The 15847-nt window shown below is 44.4% G+C and overlaps 1 protein-coding gene and 1 long non-coding RNA gene across 6 annotated transcripts in view; one reads left to right on the forward strand and one right to left on the reverse strand.

Annotated features, from left to right (window-relative positions):
- LOC148124709 (uncharacterized) overlaps positions 1 to 15847 on the forward strand; it is a 529533-nt gene that overhangs the window by 203242 nt on the left and 310444 nt on the right. The gene's annotated exons all lie outside the window — the stretch shown is intronic.
- Positions 1 to 15847, reverse strand: part of IQCH (IQ motif containing H) — a 90138-nt gene that overhangs the window by 72500 nt on the left and 1791 nt on the right. For all 5 annotated transcript variants that reach the window (XM_087941843.1, XM_087941845.1, XM_087941844.1 and 2 more), the window contains exons 2-5: positions 13017 to 13133; positions 11825 to 11922; positions 9962 to 10070; positions 3061 to 3180 (exon numbers count right to left, since the gene is read on the reverse strand). In XM_087941843.1, coding sequence (XP_087797969.1) covers positions 3061 to 3180; positions 9962 to 10070; positions 11825 to 11922; positions 13017 to 13133 — 444 coding nt within the window. The remainder of the gene's footprint in view (positions 1 to 3060; positions 3181 to 9961; positions 10071 to 11824; positions 11923 to 13016; positions 13134 to 15847) is intronic.

Consider the following 15847-nt stretch of genomic DNA (forward strand, 5'->3'; position numbering starts at 1 on the left):
GAGAGGTAGAAAAAGTTGGCTTGAGGCAGCCGAGACTTTTCAGCGAGAAAACTTTGCAGCTCCTTTGGTTAAACCATCCAGTGGTCCAAAGCCCCATTTTGGACTCATAGCCTATTTAGACTCTTAGGGAAGCCTTTCTAATCGAAAGACCTCCGGTAGGTTGTCCTTCCAGCTGACCTGTCTCAAATTAACCGCACCAGGTGGGTGGGCAAGAAGAGACGCGTGACCGAAAGCGGCACAGAAGGAAGGGAGCCGGGTAATAGCTGGCGCAAACGGCTGTGCATCTTACTTGTGGGCAAAAGGCCAGCCAGCGCCGAGCAGGATTGGACGGCCAGGCTGATTGGAATTCCAGGCTGGGCCTGCCTCCTTGTCCAGCGACAGCTGTAAGCCAGCAGCCCATAGCATCTCAATCAGGCATGGAGTTCCGTCAGAGAATGCCGATACGGACGGCGGCTCCCTTCCACCCTCGCGGAGTGACAGTCAATCTCGGATTCCAGATGACAAGGACTGGATGCAAAAATGTAAAACAAATGGTGACCTTTCCAAAGATTAATTTGTTTACCAACAACAAACACACCAAACGAACACTCTCCGTTTTGTCATCCAGGAATAGAGGTGACCTTCACATTCCCATTCGTAGCTGGAGAAGGAGACACACGCAATCATCGGCTCGCTTAAGCCGATCTCGCCAATTATGAGTTCTCTTAGATTTGGGGGTTTATTAATTTGCCATTGTCTTCTGTTGACGCTTGTTATAAATGCAGCGAACGTGCTGCAAAGGACCATCCAGTGGAACATCAATTTGTTTAAGTCTGATGCCAACATCAGGGCTTTGATTCCCTTTTTATAATTTGAAACCATAGGCAGAATCTTCTCCACCCCCCTCGCCCCTTCCCCCTCCAAGATCTTAGTCCATCATCCCGCAGCACATCCGAAAAAAAAAAAACCCACGGTTTTTACTACGGCTACAAAATCATTTCCAGAACAAATGGTTGCTCCCTTCCTAGGCAGAGGCAGTTCAGACGCACGCAGGGCCGAGTCCAGACCCAGAGAGATGCCTAGGAAAGCTTCACAGAGGACGAAAGCAAGAGGAAGAAAGAAAGGGAGGAGGAAGTTAAGCCAAAACGGGCAGTAGGACACGGCACCTCGTAAAAAACTTGGGGAGGCAAAGGCATTAAATTCTCCCTCATGAATAAATGAAAAGGAACCGAGTTGGTCTTGCATTATTTATTTATTTACCGGAAGGTGGAGACCCAAGCACCCAAAGCTACGCAACGATGCCGTGAGCGTGAAAATGACGGAGAGCTCCTCTGAGGTCACTGCAATTATGGAGACTTATTTTTGTGGCTGCTCGAATGGGCATTTTTGCTCTTTGACAGAGGTGAGCAACTCGGAAATTGCCGGAGGAGAAAGTGGTAAGAGGCCTGCAGCTAATCGGCCCCTCTTAAGAGGCACACAATTAAAATAATTCGCATGCTATTTAAATTAACACAGCTAATCTGCATATTTAAGCAAATGTAATTAACAGAATTTTGTGCATTCACAAACACCAATCTATACATCTAATTATGTGCAATTAACATACTCTGCATTCAAGTTTAATTAATAGTGTTAATTTGTATATTTTCGTTGCCTGTAATTAACGTAAATTCAATATTTTCACAAGCGCTGCTAAGTTATGTATTGCAGTGATATTTTGATATATGTTATATCGATGTCATGGATATAATTTGTACAAAATTCTTTAAGTTCTGTGTTCAAATAACAGTAACATTCTTGACCAGACTTTTTAAAAAAGAGAATCTAATACCTGATACATTCAAGTTGCTTCCACACAGCTGGAAGTTCTCCTTTGTCCTATTATTTATTGCAAACGTTTTCAACACGTGCTGGTTGAGGCTGCTTACGGAAGACCCGAACTGAGCTAGCAAGCTGGAATGAAGACATGGCTGGAGTATTGTCTAATCTGAGATAGGAAGCACTTCTTTATGAGGGAGGTTCAGATTCACAGTTGAGGATCATCACTTCTGGATCGGGAGTTTTTCCAAGTTGCGCAGGAAGCGCTAAGGCTCAGGTGGGCCTGGATACCTGTGCCATAGGCACTCTCTCCTGGAAAAGGTATCTCTAGCCGTAACGAGTATATTCACCACGAATGAAGGCGAATTTACTTGTCCCAGGATAATGCCGCAGGATCCAATCTGAATCAATCACCGGGGACCAGAGGTTTCATCTTCCAAACTTCCAGACTGGTGCTGGAGCCCATCCACACAGAACGCCTGCCTAGCAGTGTGCGCGCTTTGGGATGCTCTATGTGGGTTTTTTAGATACTGACTGGGGTGTTGATGGTTGGCTATCAAGTCACAGGCTGTCATTTGTGCTGCCAAGCCCCCACCCTGTTCTCATTCCTCCCATTTTATTCTTTCTTATTCTATTCTATTCTATTCTATTCTATTCTATTCTATTCTATTCTATTCTACTCTACTCTACTCTACTCTACTCTACTCTACTCTACTCTACTCTACTCTACTCCACTCCACTCCACTCCACTCCACTCCACTCCACTCCACTCCACTCTACTTCACTCCACTCCACTCCACTCCACTCCACTCTACTCTACTCTACTCTACTCTATCCAACCATGTTTTTCTTGGCACAAAATAGTTTGGTGCTGTATTTCCTAAAACAATATATTGTTGGAGCCAGATGTTTTGCCCAAGAGAGTAGCTGGGGGGCTTAATTTATTTTCCAAAACACCAGAAGGCAGGACAAGAAATAACGGATGGAAGGTAAAATCAAGGAGTGAAGCAACCTAGAACTAAGGAGAAAATTTTCCGTAACAGTGAGAACAGTTACTCAGTGGAATGGTTTGCTTCTAGAAGCTGTGGGTGGTCCATCACTGGGGGCTTTTAAGAAGAGACTGGACATCCAGGTATGGGGTCTCCTGCTGGAGCAGAGGGTGGACCTCCAAGGTCACTTCCAACTGTTATTCAGATATTCAAAACTGTTCTGCAGAAAAATCAGAAGCAATAAACAAAGCAATGAAAATACTTGATTACTTACACATGCTGTTTTCCTACGATTAACCAACGGCAAACTGACGCCGTAGTTCTGGTTTACGATGCTCCGGTGGTATATGTGCCTTGGGTCACACAGAATCTTCATCATCATGGAAAGCTTGTGCTGTAAAGAAAACACAATGCAGCCTGTCTGCAATTTGGAAGTTTTATCTAGTACTATTTACCTTGGTACTCAACTGCTTTGAAAGGCGTCGACCTTGGTATGCAACGCATTTCGACGCGAAAATTTTGTCACGGTACTCATCCTTTGTTTCGTACTCAATGCGCAAGCTAAAACTTGCCATTGTTGGCTGCCTTGTGACATTATTCCTTTTGGGAAATAATGGGTACTCATTGTTTTTGATACTCATCACATCTCCCAGAGCCAATGAACGATGAGTGCTCAAGTACCATTATATTAATTAACTTTATATGGCATCCATCTCACCCGTCCATCCATACCACCCTTGAGTCAGACCTGGATCGAAACAATCCTAGGCTCCCTTTCGTTGCAAAACGAATAGTTTTATTAGAAGTCAAGTGAACTGCAGTAAAGCAAAGCCAACATTTCCTGGTTAACTTTCCCCATCCAGTTCCCCTGCTTCCTTGGCCTTTTCTTGTCCAACTATACTTGAGTCAATTATTTTTGCAACGGTCTTGCATTTCTTCTGCCAGGGCAGTGAGCTTGAAAACTCTTGAGTGTCTTGGAGAGGCACAGCCTCTTCTCACCAACTTCGTCCGTTTCACTTTCCCCCACCTGTCTGGCTCCCTCCCTCCATAGTTCACGGCAGATTGGCAGCTCTGACACCTTGTTAGCCTCCCCGCGTGATGCCTTCCTGGGTCAGCTGGAGGAGGAGCACAGTACACATGGGCAGCAATGCAAGTGGCGAACCATTTCGTAACGCAGAAAAGGCAAAATCTTTTCTGTCTACTATGAAAAGCCCATTTTCGTCTAAAAGGGAGGGGGCAGCTCGCATGATTCCCCTAACCAAACGCCTCTCTCCCCTGGATCTATCAGGCACCACTCTCCTCCTCATTTCCCAAGGGGGATAACCCAGGGGTCCCCAACCTTGGCCACTTGAAGACTTGTGGACTTCAACTCCCAGAATTCTGGAAGTTAAAGGAAATAAATATTAAGTTACTCTTTTATAACAGAATTAGAAATTTTAAGTGCATTATTAAGCTGTGTTGTCTTTGTTGCTGTATCCTAACCACAAAGTATGGTCAATTAAACAAAACGTGCTGGATAGTTGCAGGCTTCTTAGAAAATAGGAACATCTGACCATGACAAAGCTACCAGTAAACAAGATATCCGGTGCCTCGGAAGAAAGAGTGAAGCCGGGCCTTTACCTTACAGTATGACTTAAGAGGTAATAAGGGGAGTGGGGTAGGCTTCTTAGACATGGCTTACATTGTGGAGAGTGTATAAAATGTATTGTTTGACCATGAGATCTTGCTCTTCTTGTACCCAATCCACTTTGGAAGGGACTTGAAGGCCCGTCTGCCAACGTTTCTTTTCTTTAATAAACCTTTGAATTGAGCGCCAGGCCTGCCTCTGTATTGTGAGTATTAAATAACTCAGGTCTCACAAAGTCCACAAGTTTTAAAATTGCCAAGTTTGGAGACCTCTGGATTAACTTCTTCTCAGATGTCTCGGGATGGCCAGGTTGTATATGCTTCAAGTCCTTCATGCTCTTAAGGTAGGCAGAACTTCTTCGACTGAGAGGTCAAGAAGCTTTCCGGTTCTGCAGCTCTGTCTGAAGGTGACCCATAGAAGCCACAGCCCGAGGTTGCAGATCTCAGCTGAAGATACTCCAGAACCAAGTGGATACCCAAGGCAATTGCAGGTAGTGCTTGACTTATAACAGTTGGTTTAGCGACCATTCAAAATTACAACAGCACTGGAAAAAAGTGACTTACGACCGTTTTTCACACTTACGCCGAGGACTACCTGTATGAAGTGAGAGCAATCAACCCATGGAACGGAAGTTGCCTCCGGAAGTTGTGGGAGCCTTCTCACTGGAGGCTTTCAAGAAGAAAGAGACTGCACTGCCATCTGTCAGAAATGGTGTAGGGTCTCCTGCTTGGGCGGATGGTTGGACTAGATGACCTGCAAGGTCCCTTCCAACTCTGCTACTCTGTTATGTGCAGACGGAAGGGATCGGTGCGCATTGCAAATTGCCTGCAGTAAGCTTGCCTTCTGCGTCTTTGTGGGTGAGCAAGAATGTTCCTTTTTTTAAATAAAACACTGAGGTTGACATTGTCAACGCTGCAGCGGCCAGAAAACCCTCCTCCACCGGGGGGACTGTTCTCCTCCCCCTCTACAATATTCCCTTAGAAACAATACCTTGTGGACCACAAATCAACGGTGGCCATCATGGAGACAGCTCATGAAGCACCATAAACAACTCTAGCAAACTGAGGCCGGCACCCATCCCATCATTTTACCTTCACCCCGCGTGATCTTATCCACCGTGGGTTCCCCCTCCCCCTCATGGTTGCATTTGTCATCCAAATTTAACATGGCTGTTATTTCTAGTTACTTCTAGCTGGAATTGGAAAAACAACCGATAACTGTCTGCTTACCACCACCACCCCTCCAATTCTGGTGAGTGCTTCTATCCTAGAGAGGGCAACTGCTCTGGGTTCAACTATAGAAAGACAAGGACCATGGTTTAGGAGCCAGGCGAGATGGCCCCGGGGAAGCCGCCTGCAAGTTCATAGGAGAGGCAAAGCCCCGGGCGTAATAACCCTGTGCTGCAGGATGCTGCTTGTAAGCACTATGTGCTTAGAGCTCAAAGTCTTGTTAGAGACCCCGCACGTCTACTTTATGGTCTGTCCCTGTGGCTCCTGTCAACTCATAAAATGTGTGTGTGTGTGTTGTACAAGTCACCTTCAAGAAGTGAGGGGAGCCGAATGTCAACTCATAAAATATTTCTGGGGTCTTTCAGAGTTGCCAACAGAAAGGGAGGGGGAAGCAGTGTGGCAGATTGCATTCCATAAATGTTTTCAAAAATATTAACTAGGTGACTGACGTTTCTGCCCTGCAAAATTCTAACTGGATAGTACGATTGATGACTCTTGGCTATGGAAGTGTCCCATTGGAGAATATGGATTACGATACACCCAGGGGATGGGGGAAAACCGGGGTCAAGGGTGACAATGAATGATGTGTCTCAGAGTCGGCTATACCCGGGCAGTGCCAGCTTGTTAACTCCCAATAAATCTTTTTGGAGTTTGGCTCGAGACTCATGATTTAAATGGGGTTAAGTGTCGGAAGTTTTGAAGTATCTGTAGCAGGACTACTAGATTCTGGATTTGTTCCCTATGCCAGGGGTCTCCAACCTTGGCAACTTTAAGCCTGACAGACTTGAACGCAGAATTCCCCGGCCAGCTTAAGGTTGCCAAGATTGGAGAGCCCTGTGTCAGGATTCCGGCAGTTACTCCCAATTAAATCATGAGTCTCGAGCCAAACTTCCAAAACTTAAAAAGGATTTATTGGGAGTTAACATGCCGGCACTGCCTGGGTGTAGCCGACTCTGAGGCACGTCATTCATTGTCACCCTTGACCCTGATTTTCCGCCCACCCCCTGGGTGTATCGTAATCCATATTCTCCAATGGGACACCTCCATAGCCCAGAGTCATCAATCAGGCTCTCCAGTTAGAATTTTGCACGGCAGAAACTTCAGTCATCTAGTTATTGTCTTTGTACAATGGCAACTTGGTCATTAAATGAAGCGGTTGCTAAGGGGAAAAACCATAGTTTTATGGACTTTATATCAGCTTTCCTTTGCTTTACAAACCTGCAAAAGTTGTAAATGAGAGGATTGGCCGCCAAGTTACTTCTTCATCAGCCTTGCAGCTGAATGAGGCAGTCTTTTAGCTACAACGAGGCGGCCACTAAATGAGGACGTGAGTCACTATTAAATGTTAAACCATATATTTTTGCCTTGCATTCATTGTACATTAACTGCATTTTATCACATTCTGCAAACACTACTTAGAATTGCCTAGACTGGAAAAAAAATTCGTGACAGCGAAAACAATTAATCTGTGGAACGACTTGCCGCCAACACTGGAGGCTTTGAAGAAGAGACTGGACAGCCCCTTGCCTGAAATGGTATAAGGTCTCCTGCTTGAGCAGTGGGTTGGGCTAGAAGACCTCTAGGATCCCTTTCCAGCCCTCTGATTTTGTATTCTGTGTAAAGCATTCTATCTCTCTGGAATCCCAGCGGACTTCCTTCTCCCAGCAGTCCCAGCTAAAATTAGAACTCGCCGTGCTAGAAAGTCAACAAAACTATTCTTCAACGGTGAATGGCAGCTTGCGGTGAGGGAGGAAAGGAGAAACCAGCAGGAACGAGATGTAGTTCTCCATCCTTTATCTCACTTCATTCTGAACCCTCCAGCGTGTGTCGCAGGTTTAGCAAAATTCTGCTTTCATCAGCAGCCGAAAATGGTCCCGCCAAACCCACCGGAGACCCCTGCTAAAAATTCCGGGCTTTAACGTTCATTTTAAGAACTCACTCCGAGGGAATGAACCGAAACAGGCCCCTTGAATTGGTTCTTAGTTAGCTGAGGTCGCACACGCGAAGAATTTCACTTGGGAAGTCATTGAAAAATCAGATTTTGTTCCTGCCCAGCTATTTTTTTCTTCTTCTTGCCAGTGAATTCTGCAATCACATCAAGGATGTGATCTAGAGCTATGCCAGGCTCACACACAACTGAGTTGTTATCATCCATGTAACCGAGTGGTTGATTAATACATGTGTACAGAATCTGCTTGTGTGAATTTATCTGCTGTTGGCAAATTATTTTGGACACAAATGTTATTATTGTAGTGGCAGGCGAAAAATGAACAACGGGTAACACATTCACAATATTTAAAGAAATGAGAATTCGGATTCTAAAGGGAATATCTCAGATATTATCTGGATGCAATAGATCCAAGTATTTTGATTGCCATAAGGACCAAGAAAGAATTTACTTACAGGGAGGAAAAAACTTGTTAAGACAGGCTCATATGTACTTATTATATTCATAAATATGTTTGTATTAATAAATATGCTTTTGTTTTAAAAGTAGAAGCTTCAGGACTCCATACAAGATACAAATTATCTCGATATTGAAGAGATGTTCACAAAGAACATGTGATTTCACTGACAGATTAAACCAATTAATAGGGTTGGAAGGGACCTTGTAGGTCATCTAGTCCAACTCACTCCCCAAACAGGAGACCCTACTGACAGATGGTAGTCCTGTCTCTTCTTGAAAGCTCCCAGCGATGACGCTCCCACAGGACAGGCAGCAAAACATTTGGGCCTCCTTGACAGGATGAAGACAATCTCTCCTAGTAGTTTTCTTGGAAAGACGACTTTGGAAATGACCCCAGGTTTGTTCTTCAGTTGGCAGGTAAGGAACAAGCATGGCTGCAGCCTGAAAGTACGTGGGCCTTGCTGCTGGAGGAATTCTGGATATTGAAGGCCACGTATCTTCAAGTGGCCACAGAAGAAACACTGGGTTAAGCCGTTGCACTGGGACCAGAGAGAGTCCATTTCAAGTCCCAGTTTGTGTTGGCGCTCACTAGGGATTGTGAGTCAGTCACTCTCCCTCAATCTATCTCTGCGGTAGGGAGGAAATCAGGGGAGGCCTGGGAAGACCCCACCACCCTTGGTCTACCAAAAGAGTCAGACCATCACCATAAACCTTAAGGGCTCCACCTTTTTGCCCTTAGGGGAGGAGGAACCCTGCCCCACAATCCATTTCCTAGCCTGCAGAACAAAATCCAACGTGGGCCTGTCCTCGGGGGCTCTACGGCTGAACACTTTGGAGCGAGATCACTTCAGAGGAGAACTAGACCACAGGATCCCTGCAGAGGGGCTGAATCCAGCAGGTTCTGACCAGTTCTGCAGAAATTTGTCAAATTTTGGTCAAATTTTGAGTAGTTTGGAGAACCGCTGGTAAAGTGTTCCAGCAACCCTCTGTTCTACCCAAATGACTCTGAAACCAACACCTCTTGAAGGTTCCTTTTGTTTGGGATAGTAAACTGGCACCCCTGGAGAATCCCGAATCTGAAAGTTCTTGTCTTCCTTACAATAAGTAAAAACTACAAAATCCATCCCCTGCACCCATCATCGCATCCCACGGCCCAATCACGCCCCCGTCCCCAGTTAAGACTTCCTCTCTGCTATGCACAACACAACCTGACCTTGAATCAGAAAAAGAATGTTATTATGTCTAACTAGGTATATTTCAATATATTTCCCCCTCCCACTTTCCCAGGCTGAGATGTGGCAGCGGGGGAGCCTCCCCTCCGATCTAAGTATAGTATATAAAATCATACATTGCAATGTCCTACCTGCAAATGAATACTTCAGCTTCAACCACAATACAAGAGCGAACAATAGATACAAACTCAAGGTTCACCGCATCAAGCTTGATTGCAGGAAATACGACTTCAGCCACAGAGCGGTCAATGTCTGGAATACTCTACTTGACTCTGTGGTTTCTTCCCCAAACCCCAAAAACTTTAACCTTAGACTGTCTACTATTGACCTCACCCCTTTCCTAAGAGGTCTGTAGGGGGCGTGCATAAGCGCACAATCGTGCCTACCGTCCCTGTCCTATTGTTTCTTTTAATTTTTGTTATAAGTATCCATCTCATGTATTCAAAACTAGGTTTATTCTTATACCTGTATCTTGTAAGTGATTGACAAATCAAATAAATAAATAAACTAAATATGGCTTCCAAAGCTGACAGAATGGAGATTTTACAGTATCCTTCCCCTCCCACGCCCAAGCCACCCCACGCCCACCAAGCCATGCCCACAGAACCGGTAGTTAAAAAAAAGAATTGAATCCCACCACTGGATCCCTGGCAAGGTTAAAGAGATGGGCTGCTTCCAACCTTTGAGCCCAAGGACGAGGCTGGAGGCAGGGCTGCAGCGCCAGGAGGGGTGATGACGGGCATCTTGGGGAAAGTGATCTCTTTCTGAGAAGGTTCCAGCGGGATTCCCCTAAATTGGAAAGAGAACAGAATCAGAAAGCAGGCAAAAGAGCTTTATTTTAGTATCGCCCAAAGAAGACATTCAGTGAAGCACCTTCCACCAGGCAGAATAGCCAAAATGTTTCCAAATATGATACCTAAATGTTGGAGATGCAGTTATAACCGGGGAACATACTTCCATATGTGGTGGACGTGCCCTCATGCACGGAGATATTGGATCAGGGTTAGAGGGAATAACGAAACAGAGAGTGAAATTTAAACCAGAAATCTTTTTATTAGGAATGTTAGAACCTAATACGTACAGAAAATATCAATATTTGATGCTCCATATCATAAAATTTTCTGCTCTTCCCAGGGTTGAAGCAGCAGCTGGAAGTGTACTATTGTCATTGACTGTCAGCCTTCAAGATTTTCTCCCTTTGCTTTGCATCTTTCGGCTGTCATAAGTAACGGGGGAGGAGGTGGGATATGGTTATGGGAAGTGAGCTGGAGGGGTTACAAACCAGAAATGTATAAGCTGGGGGGGGAATTCTTGCTTAGGTTTCTATCCTATGCTATGCGCAGCTGCAAACCTTTATCAAACTATGTCAAGGTCAACGGACAGAGGCCTCATCACCACCTGGAGATGCCCACACGATGATATACACAACTTTTAATTGGATGAGCCAATGGAACTATTGGGGGTGGGAACGTTGCCATTACTTTGTATATGTGATTTACGCGCCCGTTTTCTCAGATTCAGAATTCCTTTGTTGCTACCACTTGATTTCCAGTAAAAGGTATCTTTTCTCTGATTAATGGAGTCTTAAGTATTTCTTTCTTGGATTTTGAATGGAGCACCAGCTGACATTGACCATGCCAGCCAAAAACTCCAAATCCTCCACTACCAAACAACAACAAAATAATAATATTTCTACCAAGGACCTCTCAGATCTCTGCACATGCTTCGAATGTCTTGAAACCATCAGTGAAAGCGAAGATAACATCCAGTGCCACCTATGTGACAATCAAGCCCACCTTGCCTGCTTAAACTTAAAAGAAAAACCTAGCTGATCTCCTAAAAACATCCAAGGTCCCTTCCATCTCTGTTATTCTATTCTGTTCTAGGAACTCACCACAGTCAACTCGTAACAGCCAACTTTGTCATCATGGCCAGCTTGTCAACGGAAAAACTCACCGTGGGACAATTTACCAATGACTAAATTTAATTATTTAAAAGGTTAAAATGATTTTAATTTTTGCCATTCGTATTTCATTCTGCCACTCCTTTTGCATCCTTCCTTTAATGATTCTATCCCACCAATTCTTTGATATTAGTTTAACTCTCGTCCTGCGGCCAGCTGGTCGAATTGTCACAGAACGCCCCCCCAAAATCGGCATGCAGGCTGGGTAGCACCGTCCAGATTCCACACCTTGTTTTAAGGCTTGCCATCCTGCACGCAAGATGTTGAGCTTGTCCCAGGAGAGAAAGAGGACGTTCTATGGTATGTTCTCAGTCTTGGAGACATTCTCAGCCAGAAACATCCAGTGAACAACCCAGTAAGACCAAAACAGAGGCGTGGACTGCCATTTCCAAACCACAGAGCTTCAACTCAGAGCACCAAGCTATTCGGTGTCATGTGAATACAGCCAACTCCTCCTCCAATCCTTGCCAGGAAGCAGAATGTTGACGTTTGGAAGTGGCTTATGAAAACTACCTTCAAATCCGTAGAAGCACCCAAATTCTACCTCTTAAAAGACAAACAAGCTGAATGTTCTTCTTACCATTTCGAAATTTGCCTGGAAGAGCGCTCTACATCGTCCGCCGGGAAAATAGTTAGCACTGATCTGTTCACTGCATTTAAATACTTTTCTGCATGGTCCTGTTTGAGAGTAGAGAGAAAATATGTATGTTTATATCTGTATACTGTATATCTGCCTCTCTCTCCCTCTCAGTCGTCCTTGACTTACGGCCAAAATTAAGCCCAACGTTTCTGCGGCTAAGTGAGTTTTGTCCCTTTTTGCGACCTTTCTTGCCACAGTTGTTAAGTGAATCACTGCAGTTGTTAAGTTAGCAACGAAGTTGTTAAGTGAATCTGGCTTCCTCATTCACTTTGCTTCTCAGAAGGTCGCAAAAGGTGATCACACAACACGAGGACACTGCAACTATTATAAATATGAGACAGTTGTCACACATTTGAATTTTGATCACACGGCCATTGGGATGCCACAACGGCCATATAAGTGTGAAAATTGGTCATAAGTCACTTTTTTCAGCACTGTTGTAACTTCAAATGGTCACTAAATGAACTTAACTCAAGGACTACCTGTTCTGACCAAGGCTTCCTGGGACCGTAATTAAGCACACGCTTAGTCCAAATAACTCTTGTTTTATTTCAGCGCTGGGAATTATGTTCATTCCCAGCCTGTAATGAGTCCTATACAGTCCCTCGAGATAAGCACCCACCTTTCTCTCCTTTGAATTGCTGCCAACAACCAAAGTGCCAAATTAACTGGAAAAAACCAACAGAAGTACAAAGTCCATAGGGAGCTTCAAGATTTCATCTGAACAGAGCAAATGACGTTGCTTCCTGCAAAGGTTTCTCTACCTTTGCCTGTCCTTTATACCTTAGGGGAGGGGCAATAACCTCCCAGCCTTACTCCCAAGTCGCCCCTTTTGTCTCAGCTGCTCTTGCCTTCTAGCAGCTCTGTGCATACGCACACTGGGAACAGGCTCCCCTTGTTCGTCGGCCTCACTGCTGCCAGACACTGAAGACTCCGGAGTCAGCACCCCACTCCCAAATGGCCCTCACCCCATCTCTGCATCGGACACAGAACCCTCGTCCGAGTCCTCCCCAGACTCCCAAACTGGTCCCCGTTCTTCCCCACTGTCCGATTCCGCTGCCGTCTGCACAGGCCGCCGGTGAACCACAACACTACCTGTAGTTTACCGCTAAAAGAGAGGCAATTCACTTACCCTCAGCCTGTTCTCTGCCTTCTCAACGATCGATTCTAGACTTTCAGCATCTGTTGTTTCCCAGCCATGGCTGAAATCTCGCAGTTGTTCCTTCAACTGTTGAAGATCTTCTTGAACCTAGGAAAGAAGGCATGCACTGAAAACACACAAGAATTTAAATGCACCTCTGAGGTTAAGACTGAAAAGTATCCGGCTGCTTAAACCTCAGAGTCTTCTGGAATGTTACAAGTGGGAGACAAAAGCTGGCATTTCAAATTACAGGGCTGGAGTTGGGATAGTGCAAGCATCATGTATTCTCTAACAAGGCCACTTGAAAGAAAGAAAAAAAACCACCACTACGAGGCTGGGTCCAGCAATGTCCACAAATCGAAATGGCCACACACACATACAATGATGTCATCCCACAAATGTTATTACGGTCTTGCATCAGGATGTTGGAGAAAAGTGTGTGTACGTGTGATGGCGTCATCACACTTGTCAGCGTTTACCTGCTGGCCCTTCCTGCAGGTGTGCATGACCAAATAAACATATTGAGCCACTGTTGACAAAACACCAAGGCTGAATCAACATCCAACAGCCCGTTGTGTTGCAGTGTATAATGTAAACAAGGCTACCCTGTTAAGCCACGTTAACATGATGTGCAATTTCTTAACCGCATTTGATGGATTAGTGTGCTATACAAACATAGCCTGGCTCAAATAACAATATTATTGATTTAGGCTTCGGTTCCAATAATAGGTATAATGCTCAATGAGACTTGTACCGCATATGAAGAATTCTACTGTGCAGCTGCCTTCCAATATACTCAACTGGGAGTAAATGCCAATAAAGTTAATCTTGCTTTGGAACCCTTTTAACTGTTAAAATATCTTAAGATTTCTAATCTACACTGTCACAAACCCTCGTAGCTTCTTGGGAGCAACCAACCAAACTTCATTTGCAAAAACGTTTCGTCCGATTCCGCCCCCAGCCCAGCCCACCCCCGCTTGATTTATTTTATCAGACAGAAAACACTGTTTTTTCTTTTAGCCATGTAAAGACATCTTAGCTTAAGCAATTACACAAATAGATTTCTTCCTCCAAACTGTCTTTTACGACTTCAACCATGGAAGAATTTGGGACGCAGTAAGAACACAGCCAAATGATTTATTGCTTGCTCAGGATTCCTGACTTAACTATTCCCCTGCCTGAAGGAAGCTAACAAAGCAGGTAGCTAGGTGCACAGGGAGTCCCCGAGTTACAACGGCAACAGAGAATGCCCATCATGGTTGTAACTTGATTTTATGACCTTTTTGTTCAGTGAATCCCTGGTGCCACTAAGTGAATGTGTGGTCATGAAGTGAATACTGTGGTTGTTAAGTGAACCTATAGCTTGCTATGGGTGAGGTTTTGCAGAAAACTGGAGGTAAATGAATTTTCAGCAAAACCATCAATGCAGTCAAGAGACCAAACGGCCAAAAATACATACATGGTTAGAATAAAACCTTAAAGCAGCACATAGATGATAAGCCAGAAATATTTTTGTTAGGTATTATACCTGAAAAGTATGATAAAGGGAATCTATATTTAATATATGTTTTGACAGCAGCAAGAATTGTATTTGCACAGTACTGGAAAAACGAGGAAAAACCTGCAGAAGATGCAATTAAAAAAAAATTAGATTGTGCTGACACTAAAAATAAGGGAAAAAGAAGATGCAAAATATTTTCAAACATGGGACTTGTTTTACAAATGGTTGGATAATAGAAGTAGAAATTAGGACTGGGAAATGTATTATGTAAACAAATGGACCCAGACAATGTGCTGTTCAATAAGCACCTATGCATGTAAAATGAAAATATATAAACTGTTAAAAAAAAGAGAGAGACACCAAATGGCCATGAATGCAGCACAGCTGCCAAGCACCAGAAGTGACTGTATAGTTATCCATAAGCCTCCAACATTTGGGGCTTTATTTATACCCAGCTGGCAACATCTCCTGGCTAGCAGCACACGTGTCTCTTTTCTTCCAATCCCCTTTGCCATCTCGTAGACGTGACCCCTCAGATGCTGGTCCTTCCCTAATTTTGGTGAATTTTCGTTTTTTTTTTTTTTTAGCTATCCCACTACAGCTTTTGTCATCTGTAAATCTGATAAGCATCCTCTCCACCCTTTGTCTACTCTTATGTAAGAAAATGGTGAAGAATAGAGGACGCAGGACAATCCGTTCTACTCTATTTGATAAGTTCTGGATCAGATGGCCAACGAACTAGAGCTCATGAGCCAAATCCAACCTGCCACCTGTCCCTGTACGGCCTGTGAGCTAAGGATGGACAGGTGGGTAGGCAGGTGGAGCTACCTAGACCTGAACCTCAGCTGAGCTCCCAATGTGAAGGGTGGGGCTGAACATCCTTGGCATTGGTGGCCTCCTTGCTGGCAAGCTGCTACTCCTTGGCCTGCAGACCTGCCAGTTGTACCTGCAGAGCGGCTGGAGCCTCTGCCCTGGCCTCTTGGAAGTGTGAGCAGGTCAAAGAAAGGGAATTGCATCCATTAAAATGTTTGGAAATTTGTTTCCCCCCTGGTTATATAAGAACATAATATCCTTGATTTAAATCTCTTGGTCCACAAAGCTTAAAATCTTTACTATCTGGACTTTTACACACAAAAACGTTACTCCTTGTTCTAGACCACAAACTGGTGATGAAGACGCTTTTGAATCGGAATTTTGAGCCAGTCAAGTATTCACTTATCACAGCCAAGAGCCCTTTCTTAACTAGCTTGCTAATTAAAATACCACAGGATATTTTTGTCAAATATTTTGCTTAAAAACAAATTCTGTTGAGTCCACAGAA

This window comes from Pseudonaja textilis, chromosome 13 (genome assembly GCF_049901715.1).
Source record: "Pseudonaja textilis isolate UNSWEBS1 chromosome 13, rPseTex1.2, whole genome shotgun sequence".
NCBI classification, from domain to species: domain Eukaryota; kingdom Metazoa; phylum Chordata; class Lepidosauria; order Squamata; family Elapidae; genus Pseudonaja; species Pseudonaja textilis.